This window comes from Zosterops lateralis (genome assembly GCF_965231275.1).
Source record: "Zosterops lateralis genome assembly, chromosome: 26".
Classification (NCBI taxonomy): domain Eukaryota; kingdom Metazoa; phylum Chordata; class Aves; order Passeriformes; family Zosteropidae; genus Zosterops; species Zosterops lateralis.
In genome coordinates, this window is record NC_139786.1 from 4,268,003 (window position 1) to 4,294,338 (window position 26,336).

General features: G+C 58.6%; 2 protein-coding genes and 2 long non-coding RNA genes across 4 annotated transcripts in view; 3 read left to right on the plus strand and 1 right to left on the minus strand.

Moving 5' to 3' along the window:
• SOX13 (SRY-box transcription factor 13) overlaps positions 1–2,694 on the plus strand; it is a 156,009-nt gene extending 153,315 nt beyond the window's left edge. The window contains exon 15 of the mRNA XM_083878556.1: positions 2,682–2,694. The gene's annotated coding sequence lies outside the window, so the exon portion shown is untranslated. The remainder of the gene's footprint in view (positions 1–2,681) is intronic.
• LOC310919239 overlaps positions 1–26,336 on the plus strand; it is a 190,737-nt gene that overhangs the window by 161,246 nt on the left and 3,155 nt on the right. The window lies entirely within an intron of this gene.
• Positions 205–25,879, minus strand: PIK3C2B (phosphatidylinositol-4-phosphate 3-kinase catalytic subunit type 2 beta; the record flags this gene model as incomplete). The annotated part of the gene is made up of 32 exons (XM_083878557.1): positions 205–627; positions 713–841; positions 935–1,041; positions 1,127–1,208; positions 1,408–1,525; positions 2,310–2,428; positions 2,607–2,808; positions 2,886–2,995; positions 3,400–3,556; positions 3,953–4,122; positions 4,217–4,353; positions 5,347–5,476; positions 6,068–6,160; positions 6,238–6,345; positions 6,932–7,112; positions 7,613–7,707; positions 7,815–7,908; positions 9,124–9,312; positions 10,396–10,538; positions 10,631–10,742; positions 11,765–11,932; positions 13,323–13,445; positions 15,735–15,930; positions 16,775–16,808; positions 17,145–17,291; positions 18,115–18,178; positions 18,754–18,833; positions 19,200–19,311; positions 22,323–22,443; positions 23,434–23,588; positions 24,211–24,311; positions 25,004–25,879. 32 exons carry the CDS (start codon positions 25,877–25,879, stop codon positions 439–441), a joined length of 4,842 nt encoding a protein of 1,613 aa, XP_083734683.1. The 3' UTR covers positions 205–438.
• On the plus strand, positions 13,294–16,983 carry LOC310919271. The gene is made up of 2 exons (XR_014591803.1): positions 13,294–13,429; positions 16,690–16,983. It is a non-coding gene; the product is annotated as an uncharacterized lncRNA (long non-coding RNA).

Sequence of the window (26,336 nt, forward strand, 5' to 3'; positions counted from 1 at the left end):
CCCGCCCCGGGGCCGGGTTGGCAGGTAGGGGAGAGGACACAGGTTTGTCCCCAAGGGCACGGGGACAGCAAAGGTGGCCGGCAGCACACACGGGACGGGCACCCCGCCACGCCGCTCTCCTTTGGGAGCGAATTCCCCGCGGTGGGAACTGCCCGGTTCCTGGGGTGGGGGGTCTCCACACTCCCCCCCCACCCCAAACCCCCCTGTGCCACCTCCCCCTCCCCTCCGCCCCCGCTGCTTCACGCTACTCGTTATTAAAAACAATTAAAATACCGAGATCCCAAAGGAAGAAATAAACCCCCCGAACCGCCCCACCGCGCCCCTCCCTCCCCGCGTTGCTCCCTTGACACAAGGTAAACTTAAAAAAGAAGCCCCCTGGGCAGCGCCCCTTTTTTTGGGGACACACCCGGGGGTCCCTGGAGGGTGGGGAGGGGGGACTCAGAGGGTGCCGTGGCCTCGGGAGCCCAGGGCGAACCAGCCCATCTTCTCCTGGGCCAGGTCCAGGTCTCGGAGGCGGATGCCCACCTCCCCCAGCAGGATGTTCTCCCAAAATCCCTCCTCGCTCAGCACGCTCAGCCGCAGCTCCCGCTGCTCCAGGTCCCCCCGGGGGATCCCGTCGTACACCAGCTGTGGGACACAACGGGGACAAAACCCTCAGCCACGGGTCACACCTCTGGGGACACCCCAAATCTGTCCCCCTGGTCCCGCTCACCATCTCGTTGTAGGTGGGGTTGCAGGTTTTTCGGGCCACTTTGGTTTTCCTCTTGGTGGTTTTTTGGGGGTCGGGCAGCAGGTAGGTCTTGACGTAGGGGTCGGGGTCGTTGCCGTCCTGCAGGGGTGGCTGCGGGGCAGGGTGGGGACACGCTGTGAGCACAGGGGGTGGGGACAGTCCCCCCACCCTGCTCCCCCCGTGGGTGCCCCGTGGGTGCCCTACCAGCCCTCGGATGTGCATCACCATGATGAAGAGCTTGTTGTTCTTGTAGGAGATGGAGAGTTTCACCTCCCCGCCGACCTTGCCCAGGGATCGAGCCCATGTGGCGTCTGGAGAGGGGGACAGGAGGGACGGGAGATGTCACCCCCTGCCATCACCCCCTAAAATCACCCCCCAAAATCACCCCTTCCCCACCTGCCGCCTTTGGGGTCGGGTTGGTTCCGGCTGCCTTCTCATCCCGGGGCAGAGGGTGGAAGAAGGTGTAGATGAGGTCACACTGCAAGGTCAGGAAGTGACATTAGTGGTGGCAGCAGTGACAACATCCCCACCATTCACAACCAGGCCACACACCCATGCTCCACACGGGGCACACACCCATGCTCTACGAGCTGGCGTTGTCCCCAAGGGTTTCCCTGCCCCGCTGGTGGCCCTGGCACTGTCCCCACCCCCCCATGGCCCCCACCCCGTGTCCCCACCTCTGCCACCTCGGGGGCGGCGTGGATCAGGTGCCAGATGTAGCCGTTGAGCTCCTCCTTGCGCCTCTCGGCCACTGCCTCGCCCCGCGAGCGCCCGATGACAAACCTGCTGGGGAAGCTGCGGGGACAGACACCCTCAGGGGGTGTCAGAGTCTGTCCAAGGATGTGATTTGCCTCATGACTGTCTCCAGTGATTAAGGGCTGAGACCCCAGACTCTGAAAGGACCCCCTGGCTCGGATGAGGTGGAACGCCTGCCAAGTCTAGGAGGACTGGTGTGCATCTCCATGAGAACGGAGTGCAGGAACAATGGGACTGGTCACAGTGGATGGAGCCGAGGCTGCTTGTTCTAACTGGTCTGTCCGTACCAGAGGTACAGTTTGCAGCTTGTTCCTGAGCACCCAACCTCAACGTTCCTGAGCACCTAACTTCAACACAGGTGGTTCCCTTTGGCTCTGTGCCCCTCGCTTTGGTTCCCTTTGGCTCTGTCCCCTTGCTTTGGTCCCTTTGGCTCTGTGCCCCTCGCTTTGGTCCCTACCTTGACCAACCTATAAAAACTCCTTTGACCCCCGCTCACTTTTGTGATCACCCCACTGGAGAAGATCGTGTCTATGGGCATCTCTAGGCCTCGAGGACTTGTCCCTCCACATTGGTAGCTATAATCCCCTTCCCCTCTTTCTCTATCTTTCTTACTATTCTTTATTTCTCTCCCCACTATCACATTTGTTGGCACTAAATAAAGGTGCATTTTTTGATTGAGTAAACTGAGTTGTCCCCTTGCCGTGTCTCCTGTGCTCTGAGATCCTTAAAATGAACCATCAGGTTTCCTGCATATATTTGACAGAGGGGTCCCACAGGGGATTTTGGGGGGTCCCTGCAGGTCCTGAGGGGCTTCAGGGGATACCTGGGCAGCAGCGAGGAGGGGAAGAGGAGGCGCAGTTTGTTGTGCAGCTCCTGGAACTCCTCGAAGGTGCGCTGCACGAAGGTCACCTCGTTGTCCCGCTGCACCTTCACCACGTAGGTCTGCGGAGAGGTGGGGCCGTGACCTGGGGCGCCCTGAGCCCAGCCTGGGCCTGTCCCCAGCTGTCCCCTGAGCCCAGCCCGCCCCCCCGGGTGTCCCCAGCTGTCCTCTGAGCCCAGCCTGGGCCTGTCCCCAGCTGTCCCCTGAGCCCAGCCCGCCCCCCTGGGTGTCCCCACTCACGTAGCCCTTGCTGGGGTTGAAGACCCTCTCGTGGCGGCAGAGGAAGACGTCGCGGATCCGGCCGGACGTTTTGAGGGTGTGTGTGCGGGGGGCAAAGGACAGCGTGGGCCGCGCCTCCGAGCCCGTGAACTTCATCTGCGCCAGGTTGTGGATGAAGAAGTTGAGCTTGGTGGCCACGCTGCCAAGGCTGGACTCGATCAACCTGCAACGAGGCCACAGCGTGCTCAGTGCCACCATTCAGGGGGGTCTCTGCTGTGTCACCCACCCAGTGTCCCCTACCTGGTGAAGTAGGTGGTGGCATCGGCGTCAGAGTCCTGCGGCCTCAGCGCATCATAGACATACTTGAGGTCCTCCAGGTCAGAGAGCTCGGGGATGCCACAGGACAGCATCTGGCAGGGATGAGGGCAGGGATGAGGGCAGGGATGAGGACAGGTGTTGCCCTGATTTTTTCAGCCTTCTGATGTTTTACATTTCTGTACTGGAGTTCTCACGCATTGTAACACAAACAAAAAGTGATGTTTTCAAAACTGTGCATTCCTTTCCAGGGGGAAGGACAAATTGATGGACTTCTGGTTTGACCAGTGGGGTCAGAGAGGTGTCAACCTCATCCCCCAATCCCTGATCAAACTCCAAAAACTATATAAGTCAAAATCTCAAATAAACTCCCTTCTTTTTGCTCTCACAACCTGACAGTGTGAGTGTGGTTCTTTTGTGTCCATCTAGTGACAGACAGGGATGAGGACAGGGGACAGAGGGACCCCTTGAGGGGATTCTGTGGCCTCCCAGCTCTCACCAGCCCCAGCAGGTTGAGGAAGAGGTGGGTGTGCTTGCGGATCAGGTTGTAGGCCTGGCAGCACAGGTCCACGAAGTCGTGGAAGCGGCTGGAGGGCTTGTCTCCACCGTTGATGACGTACGCCATGTCCGAGGTGAAGACAAAGGGTGCCCGGTCCCTGCGCAGGGGGACAGGAGGGACAAAGTGAGCAGGGATGGGGGGTGGGATGAGGAGAGGTCACTGATCACCAGGACATGGAGAGGGAGAGGTCACTGATCACCAGGACATGGAGAGGGAGAGGTCACTGATCACCAGGACATGGAGAGGGAGAGGTCACTGATCATCAGGACACAGAGAGAGAGAGGTCACCCACAGCCAGGATGCAGAGAGGGAGAGGTGACCCATCACCAGGACATGGAGAGGGAGAGGTCACCCACAGCCAGGACAAGGAGAAGGGGAAGTCACTGTGGCCACCACTGTGATGACAGGGAGAGGTCACCCACCACAAGGACAAGGACAGGGAGCTTCTTCCTCCGCAGGGATGAGGGCAGGAGGTCCCAGGGGCCTCTCTCACCTCTTGATGTTGCCGAACATCTGGGCGTGGCCCAGAAACCTGCCGAAATCGATGTGGAACATGTGGCCCGTGGTCTTGAGCATGATGTTGTCGTTGTGCCTGTCACAGATGCCCAGCACGTAGGTGGCCACGCAGCAGCCGGCACAGGAGTAGATGAAGTTCTCTACGGCCTGCGAGGAAAGAGGAGAGGACAAGGAGAAAGGATGGGAAGCAAGGGGCTGGTCCCTGGAATGGGGACACGAGGAGCAGGGATTCTTCCTTCACCTTCTCATACTCATCCTCCTTGGGGTTGTGTTTCTGCAGCCAGTCTGCCAGCGGCCGGTCCTTGAAGGAGCCGGTGACGCCGTGCTCCACCTGGATCTTCCGCAGGGTCTCGGCGTTGGGGATCATCTCCACCATGCCTGGCAGGTGGGACAGCGGGGTGAGACCCTCCCAGCCCCAAAAACCCACCCTGACCCCCTTTGTCACCAACCCCAAAAACCATGACCCCGACTGCTGTTCTGATTTTTCAGTTTTCTGATGTTTTCATTTCTGGACTGGAGCTTTCTTATGAGTTGTAAGAAAACCCAAGGCTGATGTTTGGTAAATAATACATTCCTTTCCAAGGGGGAAGGACAAATTGATGGACTTCTAAGTTGACCACTGGGGTCAGAGAGGTGCCTCAATCCCTGAATGAATTCCAAACCTTATTTAAACCCTAAACCAAAATAAACTTTCTCTTCTCACTTTTCAACTTAATGGGTGAGTGTGGTTCTTTCATGTCTCTAGTGAGACCTGATCCCCTTTGTCACCAACACCAAGAACCACGACCCTGACTGTAGCAATGTGTCTGTTTAACACAGGCCATTCTGATGGACCAACCAAACTGGTGGTGAGCAATATTATCAAACCACCTGCAGTTTTGTTGTTAGAGCTCTCAGGAATTCATCAAAGTTACTGAGAAAACAACAGGATCAGAAATAAGAAGAGAGCCTGAGAAACTCTCTGCAAAAAAATGCAAACCCTGGACAGGGGAAGCACAAGGTGAGGATGGACACTTGAGCAGTTGGATGTCCTGAAGGATGTGCCTGCCTCAGGGAGAAGCAGCTGAGCCAACCCAGAGATGCCCAGGTGGACAGCAGACCTACAGAATCTGTATCTGCCATGAAATGTGAACAATAAACGGCTTCTGTTGGAATCACACTGGTTCTGTTATTCAGTGGCCCATTTCCCCCTGCACCCTTTTGTCACCAACCCCGAGAACCACAACCCCAACCCCCCTTGTCACCAGCCCAACCCTTCCCCACCTGTCACCACTATGTGACAGGGATGGGCTGGTGGCATCAGGTGTCCCAAGCCACCCCCAGCCTCAGCTGGGGCTCAGTGACCCCTGGGGACACCTGGATTGGTCTCACCTCGCCCGCGGCCGGTGGAGAAGCAGCGGAAGATGACCATGCGCATGTCCAGCCCCTCCTGCACCCAGATCTTGTTCATGATGCGGATCATCTGCAGCGTCAGCATGTCCTGCCGCAGGTCATCACCACACTGCCGGGAAGAGCCAGAGAGCCATCAGAGACAGGGGACAGCCACCAGAGCCAACAGAGCCACCAGAGACAGGGGACAGCCATCAGGGTCACCAGAGCCAGGGGACAGCCATCAGGGCCACCAGAGCCAGCAGAGCCAGGGGACAGCCACCAGAGCCACCACAGCCACCAGAGCCACCACAGCCACCAGAGCCAGGGGACAGCTACCAGAGCCACCAGAGCCACCACAGCCACCAGAACCGTCAGAGCAAGGGGACAGCCATCAGGGCCACCAGAGCCAGGGAAGAACCATAAGGGCCAGGGAGGAGCCATCACAGCCATCAAAGTCAGGGAAGAGCCACCAGAGCCACCAGAACCATCAGAGCCAGGGGAAAGCCATCAGGGCCACCACAACCATTAGAGCCATCAAAGTCAGGGAAGAGCCACCAGAGCAACCAGAGCCATCAGAGCCAGGGGAGAACCATCAGGGCCATCAAAGCCAGGGAAGAGCCCTCAGAGCCTCCAGAGCCCTCAGAGCCCCCAGAGCCCGGAGCAGGGGCAACCTCTGGGGGCTGTGCCAGACTTTGTGCATTTCCAAAGCTGCCGGGCTCACCTTGAAGATGACGCGGATGTTCTCCCCGAGCGGATCCACGTTCTGGAAGGAGAGCTTGAGGGGGACGGCATTGGAGTTGAAGTAGGAGCAGTCCTGTCGTGGGGAGGAGGGTCAGGGCGGGCTGGGGGCAGGCAGAGGAGCCCCCCGAGCCCCCCGGGGCCAGCACTCACCCGGGGCACGATGCCCTTGACCAGCAGGCTGGGGCTGAGCGGCAGCCGGCACGAGCCGTGGGCCTTGAAGAACTGAGCCACGTCCTCCAGCCCCTCGCGCAGGATGGCCTGTGGGAATGGATCCGTGGGAATGGGATCCGTGGGAATGGGATCCATGGGAATGGGATGGGATCCATGGGGATGGAAATGGGATCCGTGGGAATGGGATCCATGAGAATGGGATGGGATCTATGGGAATGGGATAGGATCCATGGGAATGAGAATGGGATCCATGGGGATGGGGATGGGAATGGGATCCATGGGGATGGGGATGGGAATGGGATCCATGGGGATGGGGTGGGATGGGAATGGGATGGGATCCATGGGAATGGGATCCATGAGAATGGGATGGGATCCATGAGAATGGGATGCATGGGAATGGGATGGGACCCATGGGGATGGAATGGGATGGGCATGGGATAGGGTAGGATGGGATGGAATGGACAAGGAACAGGGTGACCATGTGATAGAGATGGGATAGAGAGGGGTGGGCATGGGAAGGGGTCAGCATGGGATGGAGCAGGCACAGAATATAGTGGGCAAAACCCCAGAGTGGACACAGGATAGGGTGTGGCAGGACAGGAACAGGAGGGGCGAGAGTGGGGCAGGGGGCTGACACTGAGCACCCCCAGGCCCCCAAAGCCCCAACACCCACCTGGCGGGCGGAGGGGGCGGCATCCCGGACCTGCTGTGCCAGCCTGGCCAGCGTGCTGACCAGCAGGCACTGCCGGTCAAACTCCTCCCGCAGCCCCTTCCCGCAGCAGCACAGCAGCGCCGCCAGCAGGTACTGGTACCGGATGCTGAACTGCGAGTCCTTGAGGCCGTCCTTCAGCAGCCTGCTGGGGACACATGGGGTCAGGCCAGCATCAGGGTCACTCCCAGTTTGGGGACAGGTGGGGTCAGGCCAGGCTTGGGGACCCTGCTGGCTTGGGGACACCAGGGGTCAGGCCAGCCTCAGGGTCCCATCCGGCTTGGGGACATGTGGGGTCAGGCCAGCCTCAGGGTCACGACTGGCTTGGGGACATGTGGAGCCAGGCCAAGCTTCAGGTCTCCTCTGGTTTGGGGACACGCGGGGTCAGGCCAGCCTCAGGGTCACTCCCAGTTTGGGGACACATGAGGTCAGGCCAGGCTCAGGATGCCCCTCGGCTTGGGGACATGTGGGGTCAGGCCAGGCTTGGGGACCCTACTGGCTTGGGGACACACAAGGTCAGGCCAGCCTCAGGGTCCTGCCCAGCTTGGGGACACATGAGGTCAGACCAGCCTCAGGGTGCCCACAGCGTGGGGATATGCTGGGTCAGGCCAGGCTCAGGGTGCCTGCAGAGCCCCCCAAACCCACCAGAAGAAGTAGTGTGTGATCTTCAGGTCACAGATGGCTCTCTTCATGAGGAAGCGCACCAGGGGACTGTCCAGGTAGCACTCGTACTTCAGGGCCTGCACAGGGGACAGTGTCACAGCGGCACGGTGACACCGCTGGGCACCCCGTGTGCCACACCCCGTGTGCCACACCCCGTGTGCCACACCCCAGTGCCACCACACACCTGGACAAGCTGGGGCAGGTAATCCAACAGCTCCGTGTCCGAGATGGAGTCGATCCATTGCACGGCCGTCCTCCTCACCTCCTGGTCAGGGAACCTGCAGCCAGGACATGCCTTGTGAGGTGACAGTGACACATGGGACAGGGTGTCCCCAGGGCCCAGGGGTGGCTCACAGAATCACAGAATATGTAGGTTGGAAGAGACCTTCAGGATCATCGAGTCCAACCCAGCCCTGACACCTCAACTAAACCCTGGCACCAAATGTCACATCCAGTCTGCTTTAAACAAACCCAGGGATAGTGACTCCACCACCTCCCTGGGCAAGCTATTCCAGTACTTTATCACTCTTTCTGTAAAAAACTTCTTCCTAATATCCAACCTGTATTTCCCTTGGCTCAGCCTGAGGCTGTGTCCTCCGGTTCTGTCAGTGCTGCCTGGAGAAAGAGACCAACCCCACCTGAGCACAGGCAGCTTTCAGGGGGTTGTGGAGAGTGATGAGGTCACCCCTGAGTCTCCTTTTCTCCAGGATAAACAACCCCAGCTCTCTCAGCCCTTCCTCACAGTGTTTGTGTTCCCAGCCCCTCACCAGCCTCGGGGCCTCCTCTGGACGTGCTCAAATGTCTCAATGTCCATCCTAAACTGAGGGGTCAGAACTGGACACAGCAGTCAATGTCCATCCTAAACTGAGATCCCAAAACTGGACACAGCACTCAATGTCCTTCCTAAACTGAGATCCCAAAACTGGACACAGCACTCAATGTCCGTCCTAAACTGAGATCCCAGAGCTGGACACAGCACTCGAGGTGTGGCCTGACCAGTGCTGAGTCCAGGGGCAGAATGAGCTCCCTGCTCCTGCTGGCCACACCATTCCTGACCCAGGCCAGGAGCCATTGGCCCTCTTGGCCACCTGGGCACTCTGCTGGCTCATGTCCAGCCGCTGCTGACCAGAACCCCCAGGTCCCTTTACCTCCTGGGCACTGTCCAGCCACAGCCTATAATGCTGCAGAGGGTTATTGTGGCCAAAGTCATCCCTGTCATCCCCAAAACACATGGATGGGATGGGGCTGGAAGGTTTGGAAAGGTGACTTGACACTTCAACTTACTAAACTTCATCTTGTTAGACTGCCCATCCATCCAACCCTTCCAGATCTCTCTGCAGAGCCATCCTACCTCCCAACAGATCAACACACGCTCCCAGCTTAGTGCCACATTTACTAATGAAAGATTCAACGCCCTCATCCGTGTCATCAATACAAATATTGAACAGAGCTGGCCCCAGCACAGAGCCCTGGGGGACACACCAGTGACTTACGTGGCGTGCAGCAGCCCCAGGGCGTCCTGGTGGCTCATGGAGGTCCACTGGCTGAGCAGGGCGTAGATGTCGGGCAGGCAGCCCCAGTCCCAGCTGGGGGCACTGGCCAGCAGCATGGGCAGGGCGCCGGGGGACGAGTGACAGTGACAGCGCTTCTCCCACAGCCGCTGCCGGTCCGCCTCCGTCAGCCTGCGGGGACAGCGGGGACAGCTCAGCGAGGGCGTGGCAGGGGTGGGGCGGGGCGGGACAGGGAGGAGGTGACATCCTGGTGTCCCCGAAACACGTGAGAGCTCAGGGAGCTGACATCCCTGTGTCCCAAAACACATAGGAGGTCAGGGAGGTGACATCCCTGTGTCCCCAAAGCACGTGGAAGTGCAGGGAGGTGGCATCCCTTGTCCCCAAAATGTGTGGGAGCTCCCCAAATATTCCCTGAGGGCACAAGGATCACAGGGATCAGGATCCATGCCCCCACACATCACCAGGATTGTTTGGATCCATGCCCCACACATTCCCTGAGGGCACAGGGAGGTGGCATCCCTGTGTCCCCAGAACACATGGATGGGATGGGGCTGGAAGGTTTGAGAATGTGACATTCCTGTGACCCCAAAACACATGGGAGGTCAGGGAGGTGGTATCCCTGTGCCCCACTGTGCACGGATTAAATGGGGCTGGAAGGTTTGGGAGGTGACATTCCTGTGACCCCAAAACACATGGATACAATGGGGCTGGCAGGTCAGGGAGGTGACATCCCTGTAACCCCAAAACACATGGGGCTGGCAGGACCTGGGTGTGCGTCCCCTCTGCCCCCACCATTTATTGGAACCCCAATAAACTCCCTGAGCCCTCCCTGCACAGCCCTACCCCTGGAATGGAGGGGCTGAGGGACAGCCAGGACCCTGCTGAGGGACAGCCAGGACCCTGACCCCATGCCCAGGGGACACTGAGCTGTCCCTGGCTGTCCCCTTGCCCAGGGACCCCCGAGCCAGCCCTGCTGGCCCAGCTCCCCCTCAGTTTGTGCAGCTGCTGACACCTGATCCCCTGGATAACTCCATCCCTGCCAGGCTGGCCCAGGGACCCGCCAGCTGTCCCCAAGGAGAGGGACAACAGGGAGGACAGAGACAACCACAGAGCTCCACAAAACTCCCAACCCCAGAGGGAGAATCAGCCCCTCAAACACCCCCTGTAGCACTGGGGGTGTCACCGGTGTCCCCCCAGCAGGGGCAATGCCATGCCCCAGGGTTTATTTCCCAATCAAATGATTGTTTTATTTACCAATAAAGCGATTTTTTCTGCATGGCCTCCCGTAGCTGGCGCTGGTCCTCCTCCCCCAGGCTGCCAAACTCGTACCTGGGGCTGGCCTCGGCCGGGGGAGGGTTGGTGAACTTCACCTCGAAGGCCGACGTGGGGAAGTCGATCTGGAGCAGAGGCAGAGGGTCAGGGTGAGGTGAGGGGAGCTCCTCATCCTCACTTTTAGGGGGATCTGAGCCCCTGGAATGTCAGGACTCACCTGCAGGATGACGCTGTCGGGCTGGTGGAAGTTTGGGGCGCTCGACCTGGCCCTGGAGTTGTCCTGAGTGGCCGGCCACAGGCCCAGCAGCTTCCGCCCGCAGGTCAGCACCCTGCGGGGGACAGAGGGTGGCACTGGGGGGACACTGTGCTGGGCATGAGGGTGGCACTGCTGCTGGTGCTGAGCTGAGGCACTGGGGACCCCATGGCACTGGGGACACTGAGGTTCTGGGGACCCCACAGCACTGGGGGAAGTCTCTGAGGACCCCATAGCACTGCGGACCCTCCTGTCATCTCCAAGGATGCCAGCCCAGCCCCTCTCTGTGTCCATGGCACTGGGGACCCCAAGGTTCTGGGGATCTCGAGGTTCTGGGGACCCCAAGATGCTGGGGACCCTTCTGTGCCCCCCAGAAATGCCAGCCAAGCCTGAGGTTCTGGGAACCCCATTGCACTGGGGACCCTCCTGTCACCCCCAAGGATGCCAGCCCAGCCCCTTCCTGTGCCCATGGCACTGGGGACCCCGAGGTTCTGAGGACACCAAGGTTCTGGGGACCCCATGGCACTGGGGACCCTCCTGTGCCCCCCAGGGATGCCAGCCCAGCCCCTCACTGTGCCCAAAGTCATTGGGACACCATGGCACTGGGGACCCCAAGGTTCTAGGGACCCTCCTGTGCCCCATAGGCTGTGCCAGTCCAGCCCCTCCCTGTCCCCAGGGTGCTGAGGACCCCATGTCACTGGGGACCCTGCAGTACTGGAGACCCCGAGTTTCTGGGCACCCCAAGATACTGGGGACCCCCCCGTGCCCCCCAGGGATGCCAACCCAACCCTCTCTCCATGCCCAGGGTGCTGGGGACCCCCTGGTATTGAGGACCACGAGGTTCTGGGAACCTTCCTGTGCCCCTCAGGGATGCCAACCCAGCCCCTCACTCTGACCAAATCCTTGGGACCCCCACAGCACTGGGGACACTGAGGTTCTGGGGACCCCATGGCGGTGGGGACCCTCCTGTGCCCCCCAGGGATGCCAGCCCACCCCCAGGGATGCCAGGACAGATTCTGGAGACCCCACAGCACTGGAGACCCTCTTGTGCCCCTCAGGGATCCCAGCCCACCCCAGGGTGCTGGAGACCCCACATACTGCCTGAAGTTGAAGAGGGGGGTGGTGACCCAGCCCAGGGCCTCGGGGACACGGCGCTGCCTGTTGGTGTCGGAGGAGCCCCCCGGGGGTGGCACAGGCACGGCAAACAGGGTGACACTGAGCAGGGTCTCCCGGGGCAGCCGGTTCACCTGCACCGGGAAACAGATCCTGTGGGAGAGAGGGCAGGGATGGGATTGAGGTGCTGGGGATGGGGTTAGGGAGCTGGGGATGGGTTTAGGGTGCCAGGGATGGGGTTAGGGAGCTGGGGATCAGGTCAGGGTGCTAGAGATGGGGTTAGAATGCTGGGGATGGGTTTAGGGTGCCAGGGATGGAATCAGGGGGTTGGGGTGAGCTCAGAGTGCCAGGAATGAAGTTAGGGTGCTGGAGATGGGGTTAGGCTGCTGGAGATGGGGTCAGGGTGCTGGGGTTAGAGTACCAGAGATGGAATTATAGTGCCAGGGATGGGCTTGGGGTGCCAGGAATGGGGTCAGGGTGCCAGAGATGGAGTTATAGTGCCAGGGATGGGGTTAAGATGCTGGAGATGGGCTTAGGGTGCTCACTGTGCTGGGGATGGGGTTAGAGTGCCAGGGATGGGCTCAGGGTGCCAGGGGTGGGGTTAGGGTGTCAGGAATGGGCTCGGGGTGTTGAGGACGAGCTCGGGTTGCCAGGGATGAGCTCAGGCTACCAGGGACAGTCTATCCCATTCCCCTCCCTGGGATGCCCCAGGAGAGCCTGGCCCTACAGCCCCACTACAGCCCCACTTGCTGCTGGCACCAGGCTTCCCTGGCAGTCCCAGGAAGTCCCAAACACCCTGCAGGTTTTGGGGACAGCCAACTGCTGCTGTAACAGCTCTGGGCTGTGCTCTCCATCCCCTGAAGGCAACTGCAGGGGCAGGACCCTCTACACACAGCCCGCTGGGCACTGACCTTGCCCCAGAGCCCAGGATGGGGGTCCCAGGGGTTGGGATTCCTCAGGGATTGGGTGCCCCAGGGCTGGGATTGCTCACCTTGCCCCAAAACCCGGGATGGGGGTCCTGGGGCTGGGACTCCTCAGGGATGGGTGCCCCAGGACTGGGATTCCTCACCTTACCCCAAAACCCGGGAAGGGGGGGGCTGGGATTCCTCAGGGATGGGTGCCCCGGGGCTGGGACTCCTCAGGGACAGGCTGGCAGCTCCATCCCGCGGGGAGGAGGAGGAGGAGGAAGGGGACGGATCCCCGGCATCGCCGCTGCGCTCGCCGCCGTCCCCGCCGGGCCCCTGTCCTTGGGGGCACCTTCCAAAATTATCCCGTGTCCCATCCCCACCTCCTCGGGCCGGCCGGGAACGCCAGGAGTGGCCAGAGCTCCCTCCCCGCCTGCCCTCGGAGCTATTTTGGGAGCAGATCCCCTTTCCCAGAGCCGGGGGGGGGGGCGGGGGGGGGGTTTGCTATTCCCGGGGAGTGACACAAAACCTCCCAACACCCAAAAAAAAAAACCCCAAAAAACCAAAACAAAACGTGGGGAGGATCAGGGGAGGGGACGGTGAGGATGGTGAGGATGATGAAGGTGCCGTGGCCTTACTGCTGGTCCCAGATGATGAGGTGGAAGAGGTATTTGTGGACGTGGGCCTTCCTGGTGAGCAGGGGGCTGCACAGCTCCTTCCCGCCATGGCTGAGGGAGCACGAGAGGTAGAAATCTTCATAACTGTGGGGGGAAAACAATGAGTGAGCGGGGTGGGGACGGCTGAGCCCCGAAATCCTGCCCTGAGGATGGGAGAGGGGTGGAGGGGCTTTACCAGAACCCCTAAATCCTGCCCTGAGGATGGGAAAGGGGAGAGGGAACTTTACCAGGGCCACCAGAACCCCTAAATCCTGAGGATGAGAAAGGGGTGGGGGGGCTTTACCAGGGCCATTGGAGCCCCTAAATCCTTCCCCAAGGATGGGAAAGGAGGAGCTTTACCAGGGCCACCAGAATCCCCAAATCCTGTCCTGAGGATGGGAAAAAGAGTGAGAGGGCTTTACTGGGGCCACCAGAACCCCTAAATCCTGTTCTGAGGATTAGAAAGGGGTAGGGATTTACCAGGGCCATTGCAGCCCCTAAATCTTGTCCCAAGGATGAGAAAGGGGTGAGGCTTTACCAGAACCCCTAAATCCTGTCCTGAGGATGGGAAAGGGGAGACGGGGCTTTACCAGGGCCACCAGAATAATCCTGCCCCGAGGATGGGAACGGGGAGAGGCTTTACCAGAACCCCATAATCCTGCCCCGAGGATGGGAAAAGGGGACAGAACAGGGACATTCCCCCCCTTGGATGTCCCCAGCACCATATGGCACGGCGCATTCCGGCACACGGGGGAGGGGGGCCCGGGGGTGGCCCTGCCATGTGGCAGGTGCCGAGCGACAATCCGGGCAGGGCTGCGACAATCCGGGCAGGGCTGCGGGGGCCGCGGGGGTCAGGGGCTGGCGGCATTTCCCAGGCTCGCCGCTTTGTTCCCAGCCACTCACCGAGGGGAATACATTAAGGACAAGAACAAAGGCGAGGGGTCCCCGGAGGGGCGGCTCTGCCGGCGACGCTGTCGCCACCTCCCTGTCCCCTCCCTGTCCCCTCCCGGTCCCCCCCGAGCCGGGCACGGGCACGGAGCAGCGGGACAAAGGGGCCACGCCGCTGTGGTGGGGCCGCTGTCGCGTGGGGCCATCTGTCACCTCCACACCCCAGCCCGGGTGGCGCGGTGGCCCCGGGATGAGCCAGCCCGGCCCAGCCCGAGGTGTGCGGGGACAGCGCGGTGACACCGCCCGGCAGGGCCGGCGCTCCCCGGGACGGACACGGCGGGTGGGATTTTGGGGTGTCCCAGTGTCGGCATTGCCAGGAACACAGTGGGATTTTGGGGTGTCACAGTTTCAGCGCTCCTGGGAACAGGCTGAGATTTTGGGGTGTCCCAGTACCAGCATTGCCAGGCGTACATTGGGATTTTGGGGTGTCCAGAACTCCAGGAACACAGCGGGATTTTGGAGAGTCCCAGACACACAGTGGGGTTTTTGGGGTATCCTAGTGCCTGCATTCCCAGGCATACAGTGGGATTTTGTGGTGTCCAGTATTCTCAGGAATGTGCCGGGATTTTGTGCTGTCCCAGTGCCAGCATTGCCAGGAACACAGTGGGATTTTAGGTGTCACAGTGCCAGCATTCCTGGGAATGTGTTGGGATTTTGGGTGTCCAGCATTCCCAGAAATGCCCTGGGATTTTGGGGTGTCTCAGACACACAGTGGGATTTTAGGATGTCCCGGTGCCAGCATTGCCAGGCATGTTCCTGGGGTTTTTGGTGTCCAGCATTCCTAGAAATGTGCTGGAATTTTAGGGTGTTCCAGTGCGAGTGTTCCCAAGAACACAGTGAGGTTTGGGGTGTCCCAGACACACAATGGGGTATCCTAGTGCCAGCATTCCCAGGCATTCAGTGGGATTTTGCGGTGTCCAGTATTCCCAGGAATGTGCTGGGATTTTGTGGTGTCCCAGTACCAGCATTCCTGGGAACACGGTGGGATTTTAGGATGTCCCAGTGCCACCATTCCCAGGAACACAGGGGGATTTTGGGGTGTCCCAGACACACAGTGGGATTTTAGGGAGTCCCAGGAACACGGTGGGATTTTGGGATATCCAGCATTCCCAGGAAGGTGCTGGGCTTTTGGGGAGTTCCAGACACACAGTGGGATTTTGGGATGTTCCAGACACACGGTGGCATTTTGGGGTGTCCCAGCATTCCCACACCCAGGGCAGGACTTTGGCCCATCCCAGCAGCTGCAATTGACGCTTCCTCCTCCCTCAGGACATCCCACGACTGCCAACCCCACCCTCCGCTCAGAACATCCCCATTCCCCCTCATCCCTCCCTCCAACCCCACCCCGGCACCCTTCAGACCAAACCCCCCAATTCCCTGATTTCCCACCCCTAACCCCAGGAATCTTTAGGCCAAACAGCCGCGGGGGGCCCGGGCGGGGCTGACCTGGCGGCCCAGGTGATGGGGATGCGGTGTGTGCCGTAGACGGTGAAGGCCAGCGGGCAGAGCAGCAGCCGCGCCTCCCGCGCCGCGGCCCGCCGCCGCTCCCCGCCCGCCGCCGGCTGGAAATCCGCGTTAAACGTGCTGCAGTACAGCTCCACCAGGTTCAGGATGGCAGCCGTCAGGCTCTCCACGATCCTCTCTGCGGGGAAAACGCGGGTGGGGATGGGGCAGTCACTCAGGCATCCAGCAATCCCTCAGGGAGTCGTGGAGCCCTCAGGGAAAGGCGGGTGGGGATCCACCAGTCCCTCAGGGAAACGTGGACAAGAATCCTTCAGTCCCTCAGGGAAACGTGGACAGGAATCCTTCAGTCCCTCAGGGAAACGTGGACAGGAATCCTTCAGTCCCTCAGGGAAACGTGGACAGGAATCCTTCAGTCCCTCAGGGAAACGTGGACAGGAATCCTTCAGTCCCTCAGGGATCCATCAATCCCTCAGGAAAATGGAGCAGGGATTTGTCAGTTCCAAAGGGATCCATCAACCCCTCGGGGAAATAGGGACAGGGATCCATCAGCCCCTCAGGGATCCATCAACCCCTCAGGAATCCATTAACCCCTCAGGGAAATGGGCAGGGATCCATCAGCCCCTCAGGGATCCATCAGCCCCTCAGGGATCCATCAACCCCTCAGGGATCCATCCCCCAAATCTGGATTTGGGACCCCCTGTGCTGCTTCCCCCCCACCCAGGGGTGAATTAATGCCAGGGGGAGTTCCAAACTTCCCATTTGGGGTGAGGGGAATTCCAGGTTTCCCATTTGGAATTTGGAGTTTACAGGGAGCAGCAACACCCCCCAAAATCCTCCTTTTTTTCTTTTTTTTTTTTTTTTTTTAAGCTTTTTTTTTTTAACCAGACCGGTTTCCAACCCAGTTTTTTGTTTGTTTTTTTTTTTTTTTGGCCTCAAGAACTGGAGGGGGAGGAGAGGTTTGGAGATGAAAAGCACCACAAACTTGAGCCCAGAAAAAAAGGAGCAGGAGAAGAGAGAAATACCTCGATTTTCCCTCTTGGCCAGAACAGTTGGATCCTGCAGAGAAAGGAGAAAAAAAAAAATCACAGAAAAAAATAGAGAAATCACAGGGAAAAAAAAAAAAAAAAAGAGAGAACCCACCAAAAATTTAAAGAAAAACCACCAAAAATAAAATAAAAAAAATAATAAAATAAAATTAAAAAAAAAAAAAAAGGAGAGAAACCACAATAAACCCCTGAACTCCAGCCCAGCTCTGCCAAGGCGGATCTTACGTAACCACCCCAGGCTGCCAGATCCTATTCAGGGATTTTCCACGTGGTAGAAAACAGGGAAAAGAGCCAGATGTGATATTTTTTAATTCCCCCCAGGGCCCTGCAGGTGCCCCTGGCTCACCTTCTGGATTTTGGGCTGCATTCGGGACGGGCAGGGCGGCATCTGGTTGAGGGCAGCCGTGATCTCCTGGGACTCCACGGCTGCCAGGGCATTGCAGATGGCCATGACTGACTGGATCACCCTCTCGGCCTTCAGGGGAAAATCTCCCTGCCACGGGGGACAGGGATTCCTTTGTCACAAGCCCCACATGGGGATGGAGAGATCTGTGCCTCAGTTTTGATTTTTTTCCCATCTTTTTAGGTGGAATTTTAGGGGATCTTTCTCTGGAGGGTGGTGGGTGTTGGGAAAGGATCCCCAGGGAATGGGCACCAGGAGAGAAAACTTTGTGGGGTTCCCCTATGGATTTTGGGGTGGGTTTTGGGGTGCCCCTGACCCTATTTTCCCACCAGGGGCTGGAGTGGGACCCCCAAACTGGTCCTTGTCACACACCCAGCATTGGGCTGGAGCAGTTTGTGCCTCAGTTTTGCTGTTTTCCCATCTTTTTAAGTAGATTTTAAGGGAAAAATTCTTTTTTCCCTGGAGCGTGGTGGGTGTTGGGAAAGGATCCCCAGTCCTGGGACACCCAGGGAATGGGCATGGGCACAGCTCCAGGAGAGTTGGGAAAACTCTGTGGGCTTCCCCTATGGATTTTAGGGTGCCCCTGACCCCGTCTTCCCCCATTTTCTCCCATTTTTTCCCAGTTTTTCCCCGTTTTCCCCCATTGCAGAGGTCGTCTCGGGCCCAGGGATGGCCAGGGTGGGGTTTTGGGGTGTTAGTGCAGGGCCAGCAGTTGGGGTTGACAATCTCTTATGGATCCCTGATGGATCCCTTATGGATCCCTCCCCACCATGGACATTCCAGGATTTCTGGCCTTTGTCTAGACACAGAATCCCACGAGGAAAAGGGGAAAGAGTCTACAGCAAAGTGACCCCAAGGCCACCCCAAGGCCACCCCAAAGTGACCCCAAGGCCACTCCGAGGCCACCGCTCACCTCGGCCGCCAGGAACGCGTCCACCTCGTTGTGGAAGGTGTCGAAGAGGAGACTCAGGGCCTGCCTGGGGGACAGGGGACAGCTCAGCCCTGCCCAGGGGACATGGGGACACGTGGGGACATGTGGGGACAGTGCCACTGTGTGCTCCCCATGTGGGGACAGTGCCATTGTGTGCCCCACCATGAGGAGAGTGGCACCATGTCCCCCTGAGTGGGAACTGGGGACAGTGTCCCGTGTCCCCACGGGTGGCAGCTGGGACAGTGTCCCCATGTCACCCTGGGAGGGGATTGAGGACAGTGCCACTGTGTCCCCATGGGTGGCAGTGGGGACAGTGTCCCCGTGGGTGGGGATTGGGGACACAGTCCCCGTGTCCACGTGTGCAGCAGTGGGGACAGTGGCACTGGGGACAGTGCCCCTGTGTTCCCAAGGTGGCAGTGGGGACAGTGTTCTCATGTCCCCTGAGGTGGCACTGGGGACATTGGCATTGGGGACAATGTCCCCGTGGTGGCAGTATCCCATGTCCTGTGGGTGGCAATGGTGGCAGTGTCCCCGTGGTGGCAGTGGTGGCAGTGGCAGTGGTGGCAGTGTCCCCATAGTGGCACTGGTGACAGTGGCAGTGGCAGTGTCCCCTGCCCGTACCTGCTGATGGTCTGTTTGATGGGTCGCTCCTGCAGGTGGATGCAGTGGTTGAGGGTGGAGGGGCTGCGGTCGTCACTGGCCTGGGGACACATGGAGGTGACACTCACCTGTCATTGTCCCAGCAGATGACACTGACACTGGCCCCCTAGTGTCCCAGGGAGGTGACAGTGTCCCTGGTGTCCCAGGGAGGTGACACCAACCCCCAGTGTCCCAGGGAGTAACAGTGATCCTGTGGGGTCCCAGGGAGTGACAGTGACCGCCATGGTCCCAAGGAGGTGACAGTGCCCCTGGTGTCCCCAGGAGGTGACAGTGACCCCACAGTGTCCCCAGGAGGTGACAGTGCCCCGGTGTCCCCAGGGAGGTGACAGTGCCCACAGTGTTCCAGGGAGGTGTCCCAGGGACGTGTCCCCAGGAGGTGACAGTGTCCCCATGGTGTCCCCACGCACCGTCCTGGCCAGCTCACTGCGGGCCCTGTCCCTCCTCAGCAGCTGCAGTCGGATGTCGCAGTCGAATTTCCGGCAGTGCTGGATGTGCTCGTGGCTGCCCAGGGCGTGTTTGCTGTGGGGACAGGGACACACGTCAGGCCTCACCCCAAAATCCTGCCTGGGTACCCCCAAATCCCACCTGGAGTGCCACAAATCCCACCTGGGTGTCGCCAAATCCTGCCTGAATGACCTAAAATCCCACCTGGGGTGCCCCAAATCCCACGTGGAGTGCCACATCCCAAAATCCTGCCTGAGTACCCAAAAATCCTGCCTGAGTGCCCCAAAATCCCACCTGAGTGCCCCATCCCAAAATTTCACCTGGGTGTCCCCAAATCCTGCCTGGGTACCCCAAAATTCCTCCTGGGTGCCCCCAAATCCTGCCTGGGGTCCCCAATCCCAAAATTCCACAGCTGTGCTTCCCAGTGAGGCTGGACTTTCCTGCAGGGCTGGGTGAACTCGTGGCTGTCCTACATGAAGGGACAGCCCCAAAGGCTCATCCCACATCCCCCAAATTCCACCTGAGTGCCCCAAAATCCCATTCTAAAACCCCGCCTGGGTGCCCCAAAAACCAATCTGGGTACCCCGAAATCCCACCTCGGGTCCCCCATCCCAAAATCCTGCCTGGGTGCCCCAAAATCCCACCTGGAATGCCCCAAAATCCCTCCCGGGGTGCCCCATCCCAAAATCCTCCACCAGGCACTCTTGGCTGGGGCTCAGGGTGGCCGCCCTGCCCTGCACAGGGACCTTTGTGGCACCAGGAAACCCAAAGAATGAGGAATTGTTTTCCCTCCTTCCCCTGCAGAGCCTGCCAGGACCTGCCCCAGGATCTGTGGGAAGCAGAGCTGGAATCTGAGGGGCTGGAGAGAGGGGTTGGGATGAATCCTGGAGCTGGGAATGGCAGGGGGAATTCTGGAGATCGAAGTGACAAGGAAAACCCTGGAGCTGGGAATGGCAGGGGGAATCCTGGAGCTGGGAATGACAGAGAATTCTGGAGATTGGAGTAACAGGGGGAACCCTGGAGCAGGGAGTGACAGCCTGATCCCACTGGTGCGTGGGATGTGAATGTGGAGTGGGACCCATTCCAGCGATCCATGGGAAGCAGAGCATGGATCTGAGGGGCTGGAGGGTGCTCTGAGAGTGGGATTGGGGTGAATCTTGGAGATGGGAATGACAGGGGGAATTCTGGAGTGAAAATCACAGAGGGAATCTTGCAGCTGGGAGTGACAAGGAAAACCCTAGAGCTGAGAATGACAGGGAGAATCTTGGATCTGTGAATGGCAGGGGGAATCCTGGAGCTGGGAATGACAGGGAATTCTGGACATGGGAATGACAGGGAATTCTGGAGATGGGAGTGACAAGGGGAATTCTGGAGATGGGAGTGGCAGGGGGATTCTGCAGCTGGGAATTACAGGGGGAATCCTGGAGCTGGGAATGGCAGGGAATTCTGGAGCTGGGAGTGACAAAGGAAGACCCTGGAGCTGAGAATGACAGGGAGAATCTTGGATCTGGGAATGACAGCGGGATCTGGGAATGACACCCTGATTCCCCTATCCTGGCCCTACAGCCCCTTTGGTGTCCCTAAACCCCCTCTGGGTGCCCCTAAACCCCTCTGGGTCCCAGGAGCAGCTCTGGGCTCCCTCGGGGCCTCTCCCCACCGTTCCCAGCCGTGCCCTGAGCTCCCAAACCGGCGTCTCCCGTGGCTCAGCTCCCGGAATTCCCGCGGCACCTCCGGCTCCAGGGCAAACCTCCAGCAGCAGGAGCTGCCTCCAGCCCCGGGAAAAGCCTGGAATGCTCCTTCCCTCTGCAAGGAACTGCCCCCCCCCCAAAAAAAAAAAAAAAAAACCAACTTGCAAAAACCAGAATTCCTCCAGGGAAGGCAGAGGAAAGGATGGGACCATTTTGCCCCAGGGATTTATCCCTCTCCTAGTTTCTCCCGGGATTTATCCGGGCCTGGCTCCTCTCCCTGACACGGCTTTTAGGGAATTTTCTCCTCCAAAAAGCATTTTTGGCAGCTCCAAACTTCCCAGCCGGATTTTCCAGGCATGTGGGGGTCAGGCTGATGGATTCCCACCAGGAGTGACATTCCCAATGTGCTGATTTTGGCAGGAGCAGCTCCAGGGGCAGGGAAAAGGAGAGGAGAAGGTCCTGCTGTGCTCCTGGGATCAATCCTGGAGTGCCTGGCATGGATTTCCCCTGTTTTTTCCAGGTTTTTTCATGTTTTTCCATGTTTTCCCTATTTTTTCTGTTGGTTTTTTTTTTTCCTGTTTTTCCCGGATTTTCCCTGTTTTTCCCTTTTTTCCCCCCTGTTTTTTCCCTGATTTTTTCCCTATTTTTCTGTTTTTCCCAGTTTTTACATTTTTTCCCCTAATTTTTTTGTTTTCCCCTGTTTTTTTTTTTCTGTTTCCCCCTGTTTTCCCTAATTTTCCCCCTGTTTTTTCCTGTTTTTATATCTTTCCCCTTTTTTTTCTGGTTTTCCCCTGGTTTTTTCCCTGTTTTTTTCCCCCCTTATTTCTGGGTTTTCCCTGTTTTTCCCCTCTTTTTTCCCTTGTTTTTTCCTGTATTTCTTCTGTTTTTCCTTGTGTTTTTTCCTGGCTTTTCCTTGTTTCTCTCCTGGTTTTCCACTGTTTTTCCCCATTCTTCCCTGTTTTTTCCCTGGTTTATTTTCCTGTTTTTTCCATTTTTCCCCTGTTTCCCCCTTGTTTCTTTTCCTGTTGTTTCTGGTTTTTCCCTGTTTTTTCCCCATTTTTTCCTATTCTTTCATTTTCCCCCACTTTTCCAGTTTCTTCCTGTTTTTTCCTCATGTTTTTCCTCATTTTCCCCTCTATTTTTCCCCATTTTTTCCTCATTTTCTCCCATTTTTTCCCTGTTTTTAATTTTCCCCATTTTTTCTGGTTTTCCCCTCTTTTTCCCCATTTCCCCCCCATTTTTTCCTCATTTCTTCCTCATTTTTCATTTTCCCCATTTTTTCCTCATTTTTCTGGATTTTCCCTCTTTTTCTCCATTTTCCCCCATTTTTTCCAGTTTTTCCCCTTTTTTTCCCTGTTTTCCTCCTCTTTTCCCCCCCATTTTTCCCCGGCCCCTCACTTCTGCAGGAACTCCTCGAGGCCGCAGATTTTGAGCAGGAAATCATTGACGTCAACGTCGTGGAGCTCGTCGTGGGTGTAGCACAGGGCCTGGTAAATGAGCAGGTCCACGGTGGACGAGCCTGCGGGGACAGGGAGGGCTCCGTGAATCCTTGGGAATGTGGGAATGGTGGGATTGGTGAAATTGGGAACTGTGGGATTGGGGAAATGGTGGGATTGGTGGGAATCTGGGAATTGTGGGATTGGTGGGAATGGTGGAGATGGTGGGATTGGTGGGAATGTTGGGATTAGTCGCATTGGTGGATTGGTGGGTATGTTGGGATTGGGGGAATGGTGGGAATTGTGGGATTGGTGGTTATGGTGGGGATATTGGGAATGTTGGGATTACTGGGAATGTTGGGAATGGTGGGGATGAGAACTGTGGGATTGGTAGGAATGGTGGCATTGGTGGGAAATGTGGGATTAGTGGGATTCGTGGTAATAGTGGGATTGGTAGAATGGTGGGAATGTTGTGATTGGTGGGATTGGGGGAATGCTGGAGACGGTGGGATTGGTGGGAATGGTGAAAACGGTGAGATTGGTAGGGATGTTGGGATTGGTGGGAATGGTGGGAATGTGGTATTGGTGGGAATGGTGAGATTGGTGGGAAGGGTGGAATGTTGGGATTGGTGGGGACGGTGGGATTAGTGGGAATGGTGAAAACGGTGGGATTGGTAGGGATGTTGGGAATGGTGGGAATGTGGTATCGGTGGGAATGGTGAGATTGGTGGGATTGGTAGGAAGGGCGGAATGTTGGGATTGGTGGGAATGGTGGGAATGGAAGGAATGGCAGAAATGGGAGCTCTGGTATTGGTGGGAATTTTGGGATTGGCAGGAACAGCAGGAATGGTGGGAATTATGGGAACGGTGGGAATGGCGGGACTGCTGGGAACAGTGGGAATGGCAGGGTTGGTGGGAATGTCAGGAACAGTGGGAATGACAGCAATGACCAGAACAGCGGGATTGCTGGGAATGTCAGGATTGGTGGGAACAGCGGGAATATCAGGATTGCTGGGAATGTCAGAACAGTGGGAACAGCAGGAACACCGTATTCCCACCCTCCCAGCACTCACAGTCGCAGGTGAAGGTGAGCGGCTCCCTCAGGCTGTCACACACCACTGTCACCTTCAGGCTGACCCCGGGGCCCGGCTGCTCCGGGCTCACGTTCACGGCGTTCCACACCAGCCCCGTCCCAGGATAGTCCGTGGGGCCCGAGCTGGAGCGCAGCCTGTGAGGGCAGGGACGGCTCAGGAACCCCCAGGGCTTTGGGGGTGTGGTCCCCCCACCCCAAAATTCACCTGGGGGGCCTTGAATTCCCTTGGGGTGGCCTGAATCCATTTGGTGTAGCCCTGAATTCCCTTAGGGTGGCCCTGAATCCCCTTTTGGTGGCCCTGAATCCCTTTTTGGTGGCCCTGAGTCCCCTCTGGTTGGCCTTGAATCCCCTTGAGGTGGCCCTGAAGCCCCTTGAGGTGGCCCTGAAGCCCTTGGGGTGGTTCGGAATCTCTTTGGAGTGGCCAAACCCTTTTTGGTGATCCTGAGTCCCCTCTGGGTGGCCCTGAAGCCCCTCAAGGTGGCCCTGCAGCCCCTTTTGGTGGCCCTGAATCCCCATTTGGTGGCCCTGAATCCCTTTGAGGTGGCCCTGAATCCCTTTGAGGTGGCCCTGAATCCCTTTGGGATGCCCTGAATCCCCTTTTGGTGGCCCTGAATCCCCTTTTGGTGGCCCTGAATCCCTTTTAGTGTCTCTGAATCCCTTTTAGTGGCCCTGAATCTCTTTGGGGTGCCCCTGAATCCCCTCGGGGTGGCCCTGAATCCCCTCTGTGCTGTTTTGGGGGTGTTTTGGGAGTACTCACACATCCAGCATGTGACAGAACGCAGCCACCTCCTCATCCCTCTCCTCGGACACCTCAAAGAGCTCGTAGCCATTGGGCAGGGAGTGGGGCCGGGGGGCCACCTGTGGGGCAGGACACCAGCCTGTCACCTGGGGGCCACCCCCGGGGTCCACACCCCCATGGGGACACCCAGACCACCCCACTGGAGCAGCCTGTGCCACTCCAGGGTCACCGTGGTGGGGACAGAGGTGTCCCACCCCTCTGGAAAGGTTGGACTCATCCCAGGGTTGGGGGTTCAGGATAGGACTGGTCCATGGGAACTCCAGGTTTTGGGATTCCAGCTAAGGCTGGCTCATGGGACCTTCAGTTTTGGGATTCAGGACAGGTCTGGCTCATGAGAACTGCAGTTTTTGGAGCTCTGGACAGGGCTGGCTCATGGGACCTCCAGTTTTGGGGTATTGGGCAGGCCTGGTTTATGGGACCTCCAGTTTCGGAGTTTTAGATAGGTCTGGCTCATGGGACCTCCAGTTTTGGGGCTCTGGGGCTCATGAGATGTCTCCATGCTCAGATGTCTCTCCCCACACCCCACACAATGTTCAACAAGGACGGAACAAGCAGATCCCACTCCGAAGGATGCCCAGCTCCGGGACATCCCAGCTCCAAATCCCCAGCTCTGGGACATCCCAGCTCCAAATTCCCAGCTCTGGGACATCCCAGCTCCGGGACAACACAGCTCTGAGACATCCCAGCTCTGGGACATCCCAGCTCCAAATCCCTAGCCCCGCCCCACCCCCAGCAGGGGGAATCCTCTCACGGGCTCCACGGAGATCCTGCGGTTCCTGTTGGGCGCCAGGTTCTTCCTCTGCCCCCTCTGGGCCCCGAAGGTGCGCGGGGGCACTTGGGGGGGCATGGTCTTGCTCCTGGCCACTGGCTTCCCACTGGATTCCTTCTCCAGGATGCTCCTGCCTTCCTTCCAGCCCCGGGAAGCCGCTTCCCGCAGCACCTCGGACTCGTAGGTGGATTTGAGGTTGAGGCAGGTGATGGCGTCCATGCCGTAGGGATCCTCCTGCGAGATGCGGCGCCCCAAAAGCTTGTCCTGAGCCACCGAGAACATGTTGATGTCCCTGGGCTGGCCCTGGCTCTTTGGGGACAGCGGGGACGCCTTCCCCGAGCGCTGGCCGGGCTCGGGACAGCCCCACAGAGGGTGCCTGGGGGGCAGCGGAGGCGGTGAGAGCTTTTTGGGGGAACCACCGCCGCCGTTGTTGTGGGGCTGGGAGCCGTTGAGAGGCTCCCCGAGGAAATCCCGCTGCGAGCCCTCCAGGATGAACAGGTAATCCCCGCTCAGGGGACCCTTCCTCCACAGCTGAGCCTCCGGCCGGGCCGGGCTGGGCTCTGGCGGCACTTGGGGACCCTCAGGGACAGCGGGGACGTTGTAGCTGAGCGTGGGGTCGGAGCCGGAGAGCCCCCGCGCCGCTTTGATGCCGGCACAGCCGTTCCTGTCCACAGGGTCATCCCAGGAGATGAGGGGACGCTCCTGGAGCTGCTCCTTCCTGGCCCGGCTCTCCTCCTTGTCCTGGCGGAGGCGGGACAAGGCGTCGTATTCCATCTGCAGCGCCTCGGCCAGCGCCAGCTCCTTGCGGCTCAGCCCCACCGACTCCAGCGCCGGCCACTGCTCGCCGGGGCCCGACATCCTGCCGGGAGCTGCGGGGTCAGGAGAACGGCATCCTGCTGCTGCTCGGCCTGCCTGGGGAACGGAGAGTCAGGGGTTAACCGAGAGGTGGATATGGATTTTGGGAATGGGGAAAAGTGGGGGGTTAATGGATTGAAGCCATGGGTGGGGGGAATGGGAGAGGTGAGGGGGTAACAGAGGGGAGGCGACAGGTGGTGGGAATGGGGGAAGGTGTGGGGTTAATGGATGGATGGGAATGGGAAAGGCGAGGGATTAATGGATGGGTGGGAATGGAGAAAGGTGTGTGTTTCACGGATGAGTGGCCATGGATAATGGGAATGGGGAAAGGTGAGAGATGAATGGATGTTGGGAATGGGGAAAGGTGAGGGGTTAATGGATGGATGGAAATAGGGAAAGGTGAGGGATTCATGGATGCTGGGAAGAGGGAAAGGTATGGGATTCATGGATGGGTGTCCAT